The sequence below is a fragment of the Oncorhynchus clarkii genome, chromosome 16 (genome assembly GCF_045791955.1).
Source record: "Oncorhynchus clarkii lewisi isolate Uvic-CL-2024 chromosome 16, UVic_Ocla_1.0, whole genome shotgun sequence".
NCBI lineage: Eukaryota > Metazoa > Chordata > Actinopteri > Salmoniformes > Salmonidae > Oncorhynchus > Oncorhynchus clarkii.
Window position 1 is genome coordinate 14,400,738 of NC_092162.1, and position 14,809 is coordinate 14,415,546.

Here is a 14,809-nt window from a genome sequence, read left to right on the forward strand (position 1 = left end):
TTCATTTACAAAAATGGTTTTATTGACAGCTTAAGTTAGACATTTTAAATATTGTCCACATATCTTCGGCATATGTTCTGAGTTTCAAAGTTAGCCTAGTGAAATTAAATGTGCAGCCTACCATGTGCCAGCTGCATCAATCCTTCCAATACTGAATACAATGTTGACTCTTCATAATGGCATCGTCACGAGTGATGTTAAACACATTAATATTGTCCCCTATGGTTAGATAGTCAATTACGTAAAATTTACTTAAATCAGTAGCTCTCGTACACAACTGGCAGGGTGAGGTCAACTGTTAGACTTGCAAATCATAATTTCAAGGCATAATATTGTAGCTAGAAATGGTTCTCTGTGCCAAGCTTGTTTCAGTGCAGCTCTGAGTCCTTCCATGGTGGACGGTCACCTATAGGTCCACGCCACCATGCAGTGGTGGTCAGAGTGGCAGTACAAAAAAATGGACTTGTAAAAGGTGCTGTGGGTGGTGGTGAGATGCCCCGTGGGTGATGGTGAGATGTCCCAGACTCCAAGGGCAAAACTAGGGTCCCATGCCTGGATCCAAAGCCTCTTCCTCAGGAGCAGGCGGTCCCTCTGTCCCCTCCCACAACCAGTCCGCAATGGTGGGGCCAAACTCACCTTCCCCCTGGACTCCCCAGTAGGAACCTTCACATGAAACACACATTGTAATAAACTTCCATTGACACAATGGAGAGAAATTCAGGGCCTGTTTTTCTCACTGTTAAGCTTGTGTCATTGACTTCTGGTCTGTTAGAAATGGAACAGGATTCACCAATGTTACATCAACAGATAGAAATGACTAACCCTTGTAGTTGTGAGAATGTTTGAGGAAATCTAATGCCTCACCATTCATTGCGTGCCACCACAGCCTCGCTCCTCACCATCCTCTTGAGGTCATCCAGGGGCACAGCCAGGGCACGCAGCACCCTCGCACGGAAAGGCATGATCTGCCAGAGGAAGGGTGGGTTTGTTTATGACCAGTTCATAGGAATCGGTTGTTAAAGTCCCATCTGCGTTGCCAGTTGGCTGACAGAGGTTCTGTGCAGTCCAGGACCGAGTCTTACCTCATGTTCTGGAAAGCGGGAGAGGGCATGGATACAGCGCAGAGAGGCTATCCGCACTTTCTGTGAGGACGAGGAGAGAGACAGACAAAAAGAACGACCTTCGTGAGTGAAGATAAGCGTTTTAGCACTGTGTATGGGGATTGGGGACAATGGTACTCAAGGTTACCTTGGTTCATGTTGCAGCTGAATACTGAATAGTCCATATTTCAAAAACGCTGAGTTGCATTCTGCGGTTTATGACAATTGCATTTCAGGTTAAAGACCACACCGGTACAGTCAAGCAGCATTTCATTTGCAGATGTATTGTGGGTTATAGTGGGTTAGATTCCCGGAACCACACATGACTGTACGTCACTTTGGATAAGTGTCTACTAAATGGCATATTATTGAATGCTCGCGGGGACACGGCTGAATCAACTTCCTCTGGCACAGAGGAATGAGAATAAAAAGATACAAGGTCTGTGCGACAACGCTAATGTCAGAGAGAACACATATCTATCTGCCTGATGCTCAGATCTGACTCCTATTTAGGTTTCTCAATACTTGGCATATGTCACGTTTATAATGATAGTGTGTGTGTTTGTCTGCCTGCTGTTGATTGGCAGTGTGTGGTGTCTCAACATACCCTGTGGACACCCCTTAAAATGAGTCGATTCGGCTATTTCACACACACCAGTTGCCAACAGCTGTATAAAATTGAGCCCACAGCCATGCAATCTCCATAGACAAACATTGACAGTCAAATGGCCTTACTGAAGCGCTCTGACTTTCAGCGTGGACCGACAGCCTGTCTGTTTGCCCTGCTAGAGGTGCCCGGGTTAACTGTGAAACGGGACCGCCTAGTGTTAAAGAGCGCAAAAATAGTCCACCCTCGGTTGCAACACTCACTACCAAGTTCCAAACTGCCTCTGGAAGCAACGTCAGCACAAGAAGAGTTTGTGCGTCGGCTGGAGTGGTTTAAAGCTTGCCGCCATTGGACTCTGGAGTGATGAATCATGCTTCACCATCTGGCAGTCCGATGGACGAATTTGGGTTTGGCGGATGCCAGGATAACGCTACCTGCCCCAATGCGTAGACCCAACTAAAGTTTGGTGGAGGAGGAATAATGGTCTGGGGCAGTTTTTCATGGTTCAGGCTAGGCCCCTTAGGTCCAGTGGAGGGTAATCTTACAGCATACAATGACATTCTAGACGCTCCTGTGCTTCCAACTTTGTAGCAACAGTTTGGACGGCCCTTAATTCAGCATGACATGACAGTGCACAAAGCAAGGTCCATTCAGAAATGGTTTGTTGAGATCGGTTTGGAAGAACACCTTTGGGATGAAGGCCTAATCGCCCGACCGCACTAATGCTCTTGTGGCTGAATGGAAGCAACCCCCCCCAGCAATGTTCCAACATCTAATGGAAAGCCTTCCCAGAAGAGTGAAGAGGCTGTTATAGCAGCAAGGGGGGACCAACTCCATATGAATGCCCATGATATTGAAATGATATGTTTGACGAGCAGGCGTCCACATACACTAAGTGACAAAGTATGATACGTACCATAGCAGGGCTTGTGGTGAGGGTGAGGGTGCGGCCTACTAGCGCCTCCAGCTGAGTGATGAGGGCGGAGGGGGGGTCCATGAGGACAGGTTGCAGGCAGGACAGGGTGGACAGCTGCACCGCCTGGTCTGGACAGGACAGGGCCTCTAGCAGGAGGGGCAGGAGCTGACCAAACAGTGAAGAATATAAAAGGAGGACATCACCACATCCTTAAGATACAGTGCCTTCAGAAAGTAGTCACACATTTTGATATGTTACAAAGTGCGACTAAAATGGATTTAAGTATTTTTTGTCATTTATTGATTTGACCCATCTACCACTAGGTGCCTTTCTTTGAGGCATTGGAAAATATTCCTGGTCTTTTTTTTGTATTTTATTTAAAATAGGCAAGTCAGTTAACACTTATTTACAATGATGGCCTACCAAAAGGCCTCCTGCGGGGACAGGGGCTGGGATTAAAAATAAAATACAGGACAAAACGCACATCACAAAAAGAAACACCACTACATAAAGAGAGACCTCAGACAACATAACAACATGGTAGCAACACCACACGGTAGCAACACAACAACAACACGGTAACAACACGGTAGCAACACAACAACACGGTAGCAACACCACAACACGGTAGCGACACAACAACAACACCATGGTAGCAACACAACACCATGGTAGCAACACAACACCATGGTAGCAACACAACACAACACCATGGTAGCAACACAACACAACACAACGGTAGCAACACAACACAACGGTAGCAACACAACACCATGGTAGCAACACAACACCATGGTAGCAACACAACACCATGGTAGCAACACAACACCATGGTAGCAACACAACACAACACCATGGTAGCAACACAACACAACACCATGGTAGCAACACAACACAACACCATGGTAGCAACACAACACCATGGTAGCAACACAACACCATGGTAGCAACACAACACCATGGTAGCAACACAACACGGTAGCAACACAACACGGTAGCAACACAACACAACACGGTAACAACACAACAACATGGTAGCAACACAACACAACATGGCAGAAGAACAAAAGATGGTACAAACATTATTGGGCACAGACAACAGCACAAAGGCATGAAGGTAGAGACAACACATCACGCAAAGCAGCCACAAGTGTCAGTAAGAGTGTCCATGATGGAGTCTTTGAATGAAGAGATGGAGATAAAGCTTGTTCCAGTCGCTAGCTGCAGCGAACTGAAAAGAGAAGCGACCCAGGGATGTGTGCGCTTTGGGGACCTTTTAACAGAATGTGACTGGCAGAACAGGTGTTGTATGTGGAGGATGAGGGCTGCAGTAGATATCTCAGATAGGGGGGAGTATGAGTGCAATGATGTGTCCGATAAGGAATATTAGTGGCAAATCTGATGGCCGAATGGTAAAGAACATCTAGCCACTCGAGAGCACCCTTACCTGCCGATCTATAAATGATGTCTCCGTAATCTAGCATGGGAAGGAAGGTCATCTGAATCAGGGTTAGTTTGACAGCTTGGGTGAAAGAGGAGCGATAGCGATAGAGGAAACCAAGTGTAGATTTAACTTCAGCAGCATTTGATATGTGCTGAGAGAAAGCCAGTGTTCCGTCTAGCCATACTCCAAAGTACTTGCATGAGGTGACTACCTCAAGCTCTAAACACTCAGAGGTAGTAATCACACAAGTAGGGGCATTCTTCTTACCAAACCACATGACCTTTGTTTTGGAAGTTCAAGTGTTTTTGTTTTTTTGAGGGCCAAAAGGGGAGGGTTTACCTACCGTCCCCTAACCGAGACAACGCTGGGCCAATTGTGTGCCGCCCTATGAGACTCCCGATCACAGCAGGTTGTGATACAGCCCGGGATCGAACCAGGGTCTGTAGTGATGCCTCTAGCACTGAGACGCAGTGCCTTAGACCACTGTGCCACTCGGGTTAAGGGCTAAGAAAGGTTTGTTGTTGAGCGTTGAACACAAAATCCAGGGAGGGGCCAGCTGACTATAAGACTATCATCTGCATATAAATAGATGAGAGCTTCCTACTGCCTGAGCTATGTTGATGTAAATTGGGAAGCGTGTGGGGCCGAGGATCGAGCCTTGGGGTACTCCCTTGGTTACAGACAGTGGCTGAGACAGCAGATGTTCTGCACTCTTTGAGAGAGGTAGTTAGCAAACCAGGCCAAAGACCCATCAGACACCAATACTCCTTAGCCGGCCCGCAAGAATGGAATGGTCAGCCGAGTCAAAAATAGCAGCACAACATTGCTTAGATTCAAGGGCAATGGTGACATCATTTTGCTTGACTGAGGGACCTTACAATTATCTGTATGTGTGGGGCACAGATATGGGGTAGTCATTCAAAAATCATGTTAACCCCAATTATTGCACACGGAGTCCATGCAACTTATTATGGGAGTTGTTAATAAGCAAATCTTTACTTCTGAATGTATGGCTTGCCATAAAGTGGTTGAATTCTTATCGACTCCAGACATCAGCTTTTAAGAAATAAAATAAAATAAAAAATCTTTAAAAAATTCTACAAACAAAATTCCAACTTTTACATTATTGGGTGTAGATCATTGACACATCGTAATGTAATCCATTTTAAATTCAGGCTGTAACACAGCAAAATGTAGAAAAAGTCAACGGGTGTGAATACTTTCTGAAGGCACTGTAACAGTACCATAGTGGGATATAATGCTCATCACAGATGTATAAAATAAGAATTTTATAAACTGGGTGGTTTGAGCCCTGAATGCTGATTGGCTAAAAGCAGTGGTATATCAGACCACTGGTATGACATTTATTTTTACTGTTCTAATTACGTTGGTAACCAGTTTATAATGGCAATAAGGCACCTCGGGGGTTTGTGGTATATGGCCAATATCCATCGCTACGGGTTGTATCCAGTCACTTCGCGTTGTGTTGTGCCTAAGAACAGCCCTTAGCTATGGTATATTGGCAATATACCACACCCCTCTCAGATATGTGTTTTAGATTTCAGATTTAAGGAATATATTAATGGAAAAAAATACATTTAAGTTGTTCCTGTTTTTGCTCCCTTGTCTGGCACTTATCTATACTGTTTCACTGGTCCTCTCTACTTACTGCTGGTAGCTCAGTGAGCTGAACCTGTCTGGGTAGGTAGTTCACTATGTGAGACAGTGCCTTCAGGTAGCCAGACTTCTTCTCTGTAGAGAGAGAGAAGGAAGGGAAAGTTAAGAATCGGTACAATGAACAGGACTCTCACAAACTGGTTAACAAGTTTCAACATGTGGCCAGTATCTGTCGTGCATTGAAAATGTGTCAATTTCCGGTACCTGGGGCTGCAGAGTTAAAGCCCTGGACAAGCTTGGCCGAGTTCTCGGTGAAGAAGCGTTGGCGGTACATGATGCGTACGTCGGCGTTGCAACCGCGGTTGAGGACGTCCGGCGAGTCGCTCATCAAGAGAGAGAATCCATCGGCAGCTATCGAACCCAGTTCTGAGTCACTGAGCAGGGAGAAAAGCTGAGAACGACACAGGGTTATTGCTGTGTGTGTGCGGTTACTGAGGTATAGATATTTTTCTAGGGGAGAAGAGACAAAACAATTAAACTACAGACTGTGTGTGTAGGAGGACAGAGGACTCCTGTCCTTTACCTTGTCAGTCAGGGCTGTGGACAGAGGGTGGTAGCGGAGAAGGAGAGCCTTGGCCACCTAAAGACAAAGCCATTCACAACTTAATGAATGAATGGACAGAAAACCATACAATTGGCAAGTCACCATTCACCCTAAAGGAGAGGAGGTCGTAGGAGTATCAGAGACCCCTAGTCTAGAGACACGTGGGGTCGTAGGAGTGTCAGAGACCCCTAGTCTAGAGACACGTGGGGTCGTAGGAGTATCAGAGACCCCTAGTCTAGAGACACGGGGGATCGTGGGAGTATCAGAGATCCCTAGTCTAGAGACACGGGGGGGGGGGGTCGTAGTGTGGGGAGTTCAGTAAGCTAAGAAGGGGCTGAGGGGAACGAAGAACGAACGAGAACACATGGAAATCATAGAAACTGATGTGAACAGATAAAATATACTAACCCAGAGCAGCAGCGTGAACGCCTGCGTTCGGACCGAGGAGGACGCACAGTCCAGCTCAGTGGAGATCCTCTTTAATGTCCCGTCTATCAGAGAGTCCAGGGCTTCTCCTGTAGAAACACACAACATTAAATATACCATCTCACCAACATTCACTCGACCAATCACCATTCAGATCAAGGACAGGACTGGAGGACTCACCTGCAGGCCTCTTGTTGACCAGCCCAGCGTAGCACTTGGCGGCTGAGGTGTAGGAGAAGGGATGGTCACAGGTACAGCTCAGCTCCTCCAGTTCTAACAGTAACCTGTCCATCTGTGGAACCTCCACCTGTCCAGGACACACGGTCAGTCGGTCAATGATAACAGGCTAAATTAAGCCATTCAATGTCAGGATATCTTAAGAATGCAACACCCGAGTATCCGGCGTAACGCATTAAACCGGTATCCATTGTATGAACATTTAACAGTACAAACACGGTTACAATGTGGTTTTGAGGCCCTGTGATGAGTAGCAGACATTTTAGGGCGTTCTTACACTCCGTGGCAGTGAGCACACACAGCCCATGAGAAGACACACCATCTGGGACTGGCGCCAGGAGTCACCTGCCTGCTTCTGGAGGACAAGGTCAAAGGACAACCCATTCAATGTACCACTCACAGATACAATGCTCTATTTACTCCCAGCATGCATCCTGTCCCTTGAGTATCCTCAGTAGTAGTGTATTTTGATAAAGGAGATGGCTGGGTGTCTTTAGCATTGAACCCTGACCTTGAGGAGCTGGATCTGGGAGGGGAAGGCATTCTCTGGCAGGAAGGACATGTCACCATCCAGGAAGAGGGACACCGCCCGCGAGGCTGTTTGGCCCGCCAGTCTGGTGACACAGCAGAGCTTAGTAGGTTTACAAAATTCCGGGAACTTTCAATAAACTCCCATTGTTTTCCAGAAATCCTGGTTGGAGGAATCTGGATTTCCTGCCTGTTTCCTCCTGAATCTGGGAATCCTCCAACCAGGAGTTTGGGAAAACCAGGAAATGTATTAAAAGTTCCTAGAGTTTTACAACCCTAGTGGTTAGCACCAAGCCAACATATTTACATATGACATAATACATGTGCCGTCATCAATTATGTGTGCGTGTGTCTCTCGTCTGACTGGGCGGCTGGCTCTCTCAGTGATGCCAACTCACTGGGACTGTAGTCGGGCACAGGTGGTGCTGATGACTGGTACCATGGCTGATAGGACAGACTCCTCCACTAAAGGACTCGGATGGTCTGAGGACCCTTCACATATAAAACAGAGCAGAAAAAAAACATCAGTCAAAAAGAGTTTGGTCTTCTGCATTTAGTTTGCATAGGTTTGCCAAAACACACCTACTCATTTTCAGAACAGCTCTCCATTGAACCAGATTCCTTATCTCAAGGGACTTCCTGGTTCAATAAAGGTTACATTAATCAAAACATTACAATGTGTTGCAGAGGCCTGAATCCATTAGTTGGTCAGAATATTCTCACCCCGCATTGCTGCCTGCAAGGCCAGTCCAAGCAGGCGCGGAATGATGATGTCATGGAAGACGCGGCCGGTCTCTTCAGTGTCCTGGGCATGCTCTGCTATCCTCTGCAGATTGTGGCACACAGAGATCACCTCCTCCAATGAAAACGAGCCAGTGCCTGTTGGGGGTGAGATTACATCTTCATCAGAGTCTACTTATACAAAAGGTGCAATATGTAGAAATTGCTCCGCCATTTCTTGGTTGATAGAATTCTAATAGTTCAAGCAATGTATAGTGTAGGGAACCATTGTACCATCTAAACTGCTGGGAAATATATTTTCAACCACCACAAAAATTATGTTTTTCAGCTATTTGAAGCTGGTGTACAAAACCGAAAGTAAATTTCAAAAAGGAAACATCGAAATAGTGCACATAGAAGAGATCTGCCGCTTCTTAGACTTGCTTTCAATGAGAATAACGTATCTATAGCTCACATTTCTATGTGAATTTGGTCAGGTCGCCCAAAAAGTTAACATATTGCAGCTTTAACATAGAGAGAGAGGATAATTTACCTATACAACGAAACATAAGACATATTTAGAAAGGGTCTACCTATACAAAGACAGAAGAGTGTGTGGTAGTGAAACATACCAGTGTGTGAGGAGGTGAGAACCTGTAGCAGGACAGGTGTGCTCTCCTGAACCACACTGGGCCGGGACGACACCGCAGCCAGCGCCGTCAAACACCGCTGACGCACGGCCTGCTGGGAATGTTCCTGGGACGGCGTGGCGCTGTCACCTTGTGCCATGGACTCTGGGAACAGGACAGGAAAGAGTTCAGTTCAGTAACCCTCCTCCGGTTGGAATGATGTCATTGAAGGAACGTAATGATAAAGACCTTTGTTTACATTATTTTGTTTTGACCTTTGACCCTAACCCACCTGAGAAGATCTCCCCCTTCAGTCGTGGAACCATCTTAGAGATGAAGGCTAGAGGATGCAGACAAGCCAGAGCCCCTGCACACTCAACCACAGCCAGGCTGGACAGACAGGGAGAGGCAGAGAGAAGAACCAAACCCTTGTGTTAATTGATTAGGCACACACAGGTTGTGTTTACACAGGCAGCCCAATTCTGATGGGTTATTTTTCACTAACTGGCCTTTTGACCAATCACATCAGATCTTTATCAGCGCTTATCTGATTGGTCAAAATACCAATTAGTGAAATAAAAAAGACCAGAAGTGGGCTGCCTGTGTAAACGTGGCCACCGACTTCTGATTGCCCTCCCAGAAGAACTGAAAACAGGTACTAACCTGACTTTAGCATCTTCCTCCTCCAGGATGAGCTTGGTGAGGTGGTCAACAGCCAGCTCCACATCTGACTCTAACAGCAGGACTAGGAGAGAGGTGGGAGAGGTCAACCTATACGTCTCAGCATAGTAAGGGGAGATGTAGCACAATCTGAATGGCCAATTAAATGTATTCTCTATCCCACAAGCTGAACAGCATGTGAACAAAGACTCATGCTGACTTCAATTCAATCCTGTGTAGCAGTGAGATGAGCTCAAAAGGTCTCAAATGTGTTGGTCAGGTATATGTTCATTGGAAGAGGGATTGCGAGGTCAGGAGTCTCACCTGTCTGTTGGCTCAGGGCAGTGAGCACACGCAGTGATGTGATCTGGAGCCCAGCACTGTTCTCAGACAGAGCAGAGAACACTATACTGCAAAGAGACTGCCTGAAGTCCAACAGCACACTCTCATCTGGCGAGAGGAGAGAGGATGAGGGGGGGGGGGGGGGAGGGACAAAGAAAGTAGGGAAGGAGGAAGAGAGAAAAGGGAGAGAAGAAGAGGTGTGAGAGTGGTGGGAAAAGGTTAATAGAATAATTCACACCGCCACATATCACACAAACCAGGAGGGAACATTTCATGAGGGACTGAGTTCTTGTACAGTAGAGATGGCTGGATATTCTCATCATTCCTAAAGCATGAATTGTTATTATGCTTGGGCAAGTTCTAACGGCGTTCTGCTTCAAATACTCTTCCAAATGGAGCCCTGAAATGAAGCATTGTAAATCACTTGTTTAGATACAGAGGCAGAACTTGAAAGGAGGAACAGGGGACATCAAATCTCTAAAAGTCTAAGCCGTTTGGGGGGGGGGGGGGGGGGGGGGCGATGACAAAATATTTAACCCACAGAAGTACCTGCGTACTTCCATTGGTTTGTATGGGTTACAGTCAGACGAGTTCAGGGACACTTGTGGGGTCAGAGCAAAATGAAGAAAACCATCGTGTTTGTGCGAGTCACCCCTTTCCATAGTGTAGTCACATTACTTTGTAGCTCAAACTAAAGGCCATAAATTACAGACAGAAATTGGCACATCAGAGTTACTGACTTTAAACGAGTCCCATGCTGTGGGGCTCGTAGAGCAAAACAGAGAACACCATCATTACAGACGTTTTCGTGAGAAGACCAATTTCTCATGGGCTGACAAACACTGCTGTAGCTCGGCAGCCTTCCACCGCAGATGCGCAAGGCCAACATAGGAGGATGTGGCGGATTGAGAGTTAGCCCATGCAACAACAACAAAAAATACTTGTCAGACGGGTTTTGATAGATATTATTTTATTATGTTACCTAGACTGACGCACGGCTCTTAATGAACGTGGCACAAAGAGCGGGACAGTAATGAACGTTACACTTACCCTCCTCTGAAGACTTCACTGGCTGGACGAAGCCCTGTAACACCTCCAGTAGGGTGCGCCGCTGAGCACACTACACGGGGGAGGACACAGACAGATATTTAAGATTTCTGTAGGAACCAAGCCAGAACCAAGATACTTACAACAGGCTGGGCCGCCTACATGTCCTGTGGCAGTATTGGGTCAGCAAAAGGCCATAACTTACAATGCAGTAACACTGTGATTTTGACTATGTGGGAAGCCAGCAAAACACACAATGTGAGAAATCTGACTCGCGGAACTGACTCAAATCATTACCAACAGTCAAGAATGGGAGACGAGCGTCAACACTGACGGAAATGGAACGACCTAGCTGGCTGGCGTGACTCACTTGTGTTCGGCTGTTGTATTGTTCTATGAGGGACGGCATGATGGCGGCTGCAACTCTGTGGCTCGCCCTGTAGGAGGCGGTAGAGGTGGCCTGCAGCAGCTTGGCGCTGGGCCACACCAGCTTCAGGTCCGGCTCACACAGGTGGTGCTGACAGTCTACAAAACATTAGGCTGGGTTGGTACATTGGTGATGGCGCGTGTATTTTATTTTTTTATTTCACCTTGATTTAACCAGGTAGGCTAGTTGAGAACACCTTTATTTAACCAGGTAGGCAAGTTGAGAACACCTTTATTTAACCAGGTAGGCTAGTTGAGAACACCTTTATTTAACCAGGTAGGCTAGTTGAGAACACCTTTATTTAACCAGGTAGGCAAGTTGAGAACACCTTTATTTAACCAGGTAGGCTAGTTGAGAACACCTTTATTTAACCAGGTAGGCTAGTTGAGAACACCTTTATTTAACCAGGTAGGCTAGTTGAGAACACCTTTATTTAACCAGGTAGGCTAGTTGAGAACACCTTTATTTAACCAGGTAGGCTAGTTGAGAACACCTTTATTTAACCAGGTAGGCTAGTTGAGAACACCTTTATTTAACCAGGTAGGCTAGTTGAGAACACCTTTATTTAACCAGGTAGGCTAGTTGAGAACACCTTTATTTAACCAGGTAGGCTAGTTGAGAACACCTTTATTTAACCAGGTAGGCTAGTTGAGAACACCTTGATTTAACCAGGTAGGCTAGTTGAGAACACCTTTATTTAACCAGGTAGGCTAGTTGAGAACACCTTTATTTAACCAGGTAGGCTAGTTGAGAACACCTTTATTTAACCAGGTAGGCTAGTTGAGAACACCTTTATTTAACCAGGTAGGCTAGTTGAGAACACCTTTATTTAACCAGGTAGGCTAGTTGAGAACACCTTTATTTAACCAGGTAGGCTAGTTGAGAACACCTTTATTTAACCAGGTAGGCTAGTTGAGAACACCTTGATTTAACCAGGTAGGCTAGTTGAGAACACCTTGATTTAACCAGGTAGGCTAGTTGAGAACACCTTTATTTAACCAGGTAGGCTAGTTGAGAACACCTTGATTTAACCAGGTAGGCTAGTTGAGAACACCTTGATTTAACCAGGTAGGCAAGTTGAGAACACCTTTATTTAACCAGGTAGGCTAGTTGAGAACACCTTGATTTAACCAGGTAGGCTAGTTGAGAACACCTTTATTTAACCAGGTAGGCTAGTTGAGAACACCTTTATTTAACCAGGTAGGCAAGTTGAGAACACCTTTATTTAACCAGGTAGGCTAGTTGAGAACACCTTTATTTAACCAGGTAGGCAAGTTGAGAACACCTTTATTTAACCAGGTAGGCTAGTTGAGAACACCTTTATTTAACCAGGTAGGCTAGTTGAGAACACCTTTATTTAACCAGGTAGGCTAGTTGAGAACACCTTTATTTAACCAGGTAGGCTAGTTGAGAACACCTTTATTTAACCAGGTAGGCTAGTTGAGAACACCTTTATTTAACCAGGTAGGCTAGTTGAGAACACCTTTATTTAACCAGGTAGGCTAGTTGAGAACACCTTTATTTAACCAGGTAGGCTAGTTGAGAACACCTTTATTTAACCAGGTAGGCTAGTTGAGAACACCTTTATTTAACCAGGTAGCCTAGTTGAGAACAAGTTCTCATTTGCAACTGCGACCTGGCCAAGATAAAGCATAGCAGTGTGAACAGACAACAACACAGAGTTACACATGGAGTAAACAAGTCAATAACATAGTAGGAAGAAAAATAATCTATATACATTGTGTGCAAAAGGCATGAGGAGGTAGGCAATAAATAGGCCATAGGAGTGAATAAATACAATTTAGCAGATTAACACTGGAGTGATAAATGATCAGATGAACATGTGCAGGTAGAGATACTGGTATGCAAAAGAGCAGAAAAGTAAATAAAATAAAAACAGAATGGGGATGAGGTAGGTAAATTGGGTGGGCTATATACCGATGGACTATGTACAGCTACAGCGATCGGTTAGCTGCTCAGATAGCAGATGTTTAAAGTTGGTGAGGGAGATAAGTCTCCAACTTCAGAGATTTTTGCAATTCGTTCCAGTCGCAGGCAGCAGAGAACTGGAAGGAAAGGCGGCCAAATTAGGTTTTGGCTTTAGGGATGATCAGTGAGATACACCTGCTGGAGCGCGTGCTACGGGTGGGTGATGCCATCATGACCAGTGAACTGAGATAAGGCGGAGCTTTACCTAGCATAGACTTGTAGATGACCTGGAGCCAGTGGGTCTGGCGACGAACATGTAGCGACGGCCAGCCGACTAGAGCATACAGGTCGCAGTGGTGGGTGGTATAAGGTGCTTTAGTAACAAAACGGATGGCACTGTGATAAACTGCATCCAGTTTGCTGAGTAGAGTATTGGAAGCTATTTTGTAGATGACATCGCCGAAGTCGAGGATCAGTAGGATAGTCAGTTTTACTAGGGTAAGTTTTGCGGCGTGAGTGAAGGAGGCTTTGTTGCGAAATAGAAAGCCGACTCTAGATTTGATTTTGGATTGGAGATGTTTGATATGAGTCTGGAAGGAGAGTTTGCAGTCTAGCCAGACACCTAGGTACTTATAGATGTCCACATATTCTAGGTATCAGGACATGGATTATATGAAGTGTGTATACCTAAACCTATCTGGGTGTAAATAACGCACAGTGTGGTGAGTTGAAGGTGGAAGGCTGCGAGTAAGCATCGAGAGCAGACAGGTAGCAAGGAGCCTGAGATTTATTTGCCATCATCTGTAGCCAAGCTGCCACTGTGGAGATGTCGCTCATCTCCCCCACCTCGCTCTCTCAATTTTAAAAAGGTTTCAATTTAAGGGGCTTTATTGGCATGGGAAACATATGTTTACATTGCCAATGCAAGTGAAATAGATAATAAACAAAAAGTGAAATAAACAAAAAAAGTTGACATTAAACACACAAAAGTTCCAAAAGAATAAAGACATTTTAAATGTCATTATGTATATATACAGTGTTGTAATGATGTGCAAATAGAAAAAGAAAAAAAAAGTATAACCTATATTTACAATGGTGTTTGTTCTTCACAGGTTGCCATTTTCTTGGGGCAAGAGGTCACACATGTTGCTGCTGTGATGGCACACTGTGGTATTTCACCCAATAGATATGGGAGTTTATCAAAATTGGATTTGTTCAAATTCTTTCTGGGTCTGTGTAATCTGAGGGAAATATGTCTCTCTAATATAGTCATACATTTGGCAGGAGGTTAGGAAGTGCAGCTCAGTTTCCACCTCATTTTGTGGGCAGTGTGCACATAGCCTGTCTTCTCTTGAGAGACAGGCCACCGAAGGCAGACCTTTCTCAATAGCAAGGCTATGTTCACAGTTCATAGTCAAAGATTTCCTTAATTTTTGGTCAGTCACAATGGTCAGGTATTCTGCCACTGTGTACTCTCTGTTTAGGGCCAAATAGCGTTCTAGTTTACTCTGTTTTTTCCTGTCTCAACACCTCTCCTACTGTGGTAAGCACTGAGGAGAACAACTGCCAAGTCCGT

At 45.4% G+C, this 14,809-nt stretch overlaps 1 protein-coding gene across 1 annotated transcript in view; it reads right to left on the minus strand.

Moving 5' to 3' along the window:
- LOC139368014 (MMS19 nucleotide excision repair protein homolog) overlaps window positions 1-14,809 on the minus strand; it is a 19,845-nt gene continuing 5,036 nt past the window's right edge. The window contains exons 13-31 of the mRNA XM_071106498.1: window positions 11,248-11,402; window positions 10,881-10,950; window positions 9,813-9,938; window positions 9,492-9,573; window positions 9,121-9,218; window positions 8,832-8,993; window positions 8,203-8,358; window positions 7,878-7,971; window positions 7,463-7,565; window positions 7,229-7,306; window positions 6,895-7,021; window positions 6,697-6,803; window positions 6,268-6,324; window positions 5,949-6,135; window positions 5,737-5,819; window positions 2,624-2,788; window positions 1,083-1,142; window positions 865-965; window positions 1-663 (exon numbers count right to left, since the gene is read on the minus strand). Of these exons, the coding sequence (XP_070962599.1) occupies window positions 633-663; window positions 865-965; window positions 1,083-1,142; window positions 2,624-2,788; window positions 5,737-5,819; window positions 5,949-6,135; window positions 6,268-6,324; window positions 6,697-6,803; window positions 6,895-7,021; window positions 7,229-7,306; window positions 7,463-7,565; window positions 7,878-7,971; window positions 8,203-8,358; window positions 8,832-8,993; window positions 9,121-9,218; window positions 9,492-9,573; window positions 9,813-9,938; window positions 10,881-10,950; window positions 11,248-11,402 (2,042 nt within the window). The 3' untranslated portion in view covers window positions 1-632. The remainder of the gene's footprint in view (window positions 664-864; window positions 966-1,082; window positions 1,143-2,623; window positions 2,789-5,736; window positions 5,820-5,948; window positions 6,136-6,267; window positions 6,325-6,696; window positions 6,804-6,894; window positions 7,022-7,228; window positions 7,307-7,462; window positions 7,566-7,877; window positions 7,972-8,202; window positions 8,359-8,831; window positions 8,994-9,120; window positions 9,219-9,491; window positions 9,574-9,812; window positions 9,939-10,880; window positions 10,951-11,247; window positions 11,403-14,809) is intronic.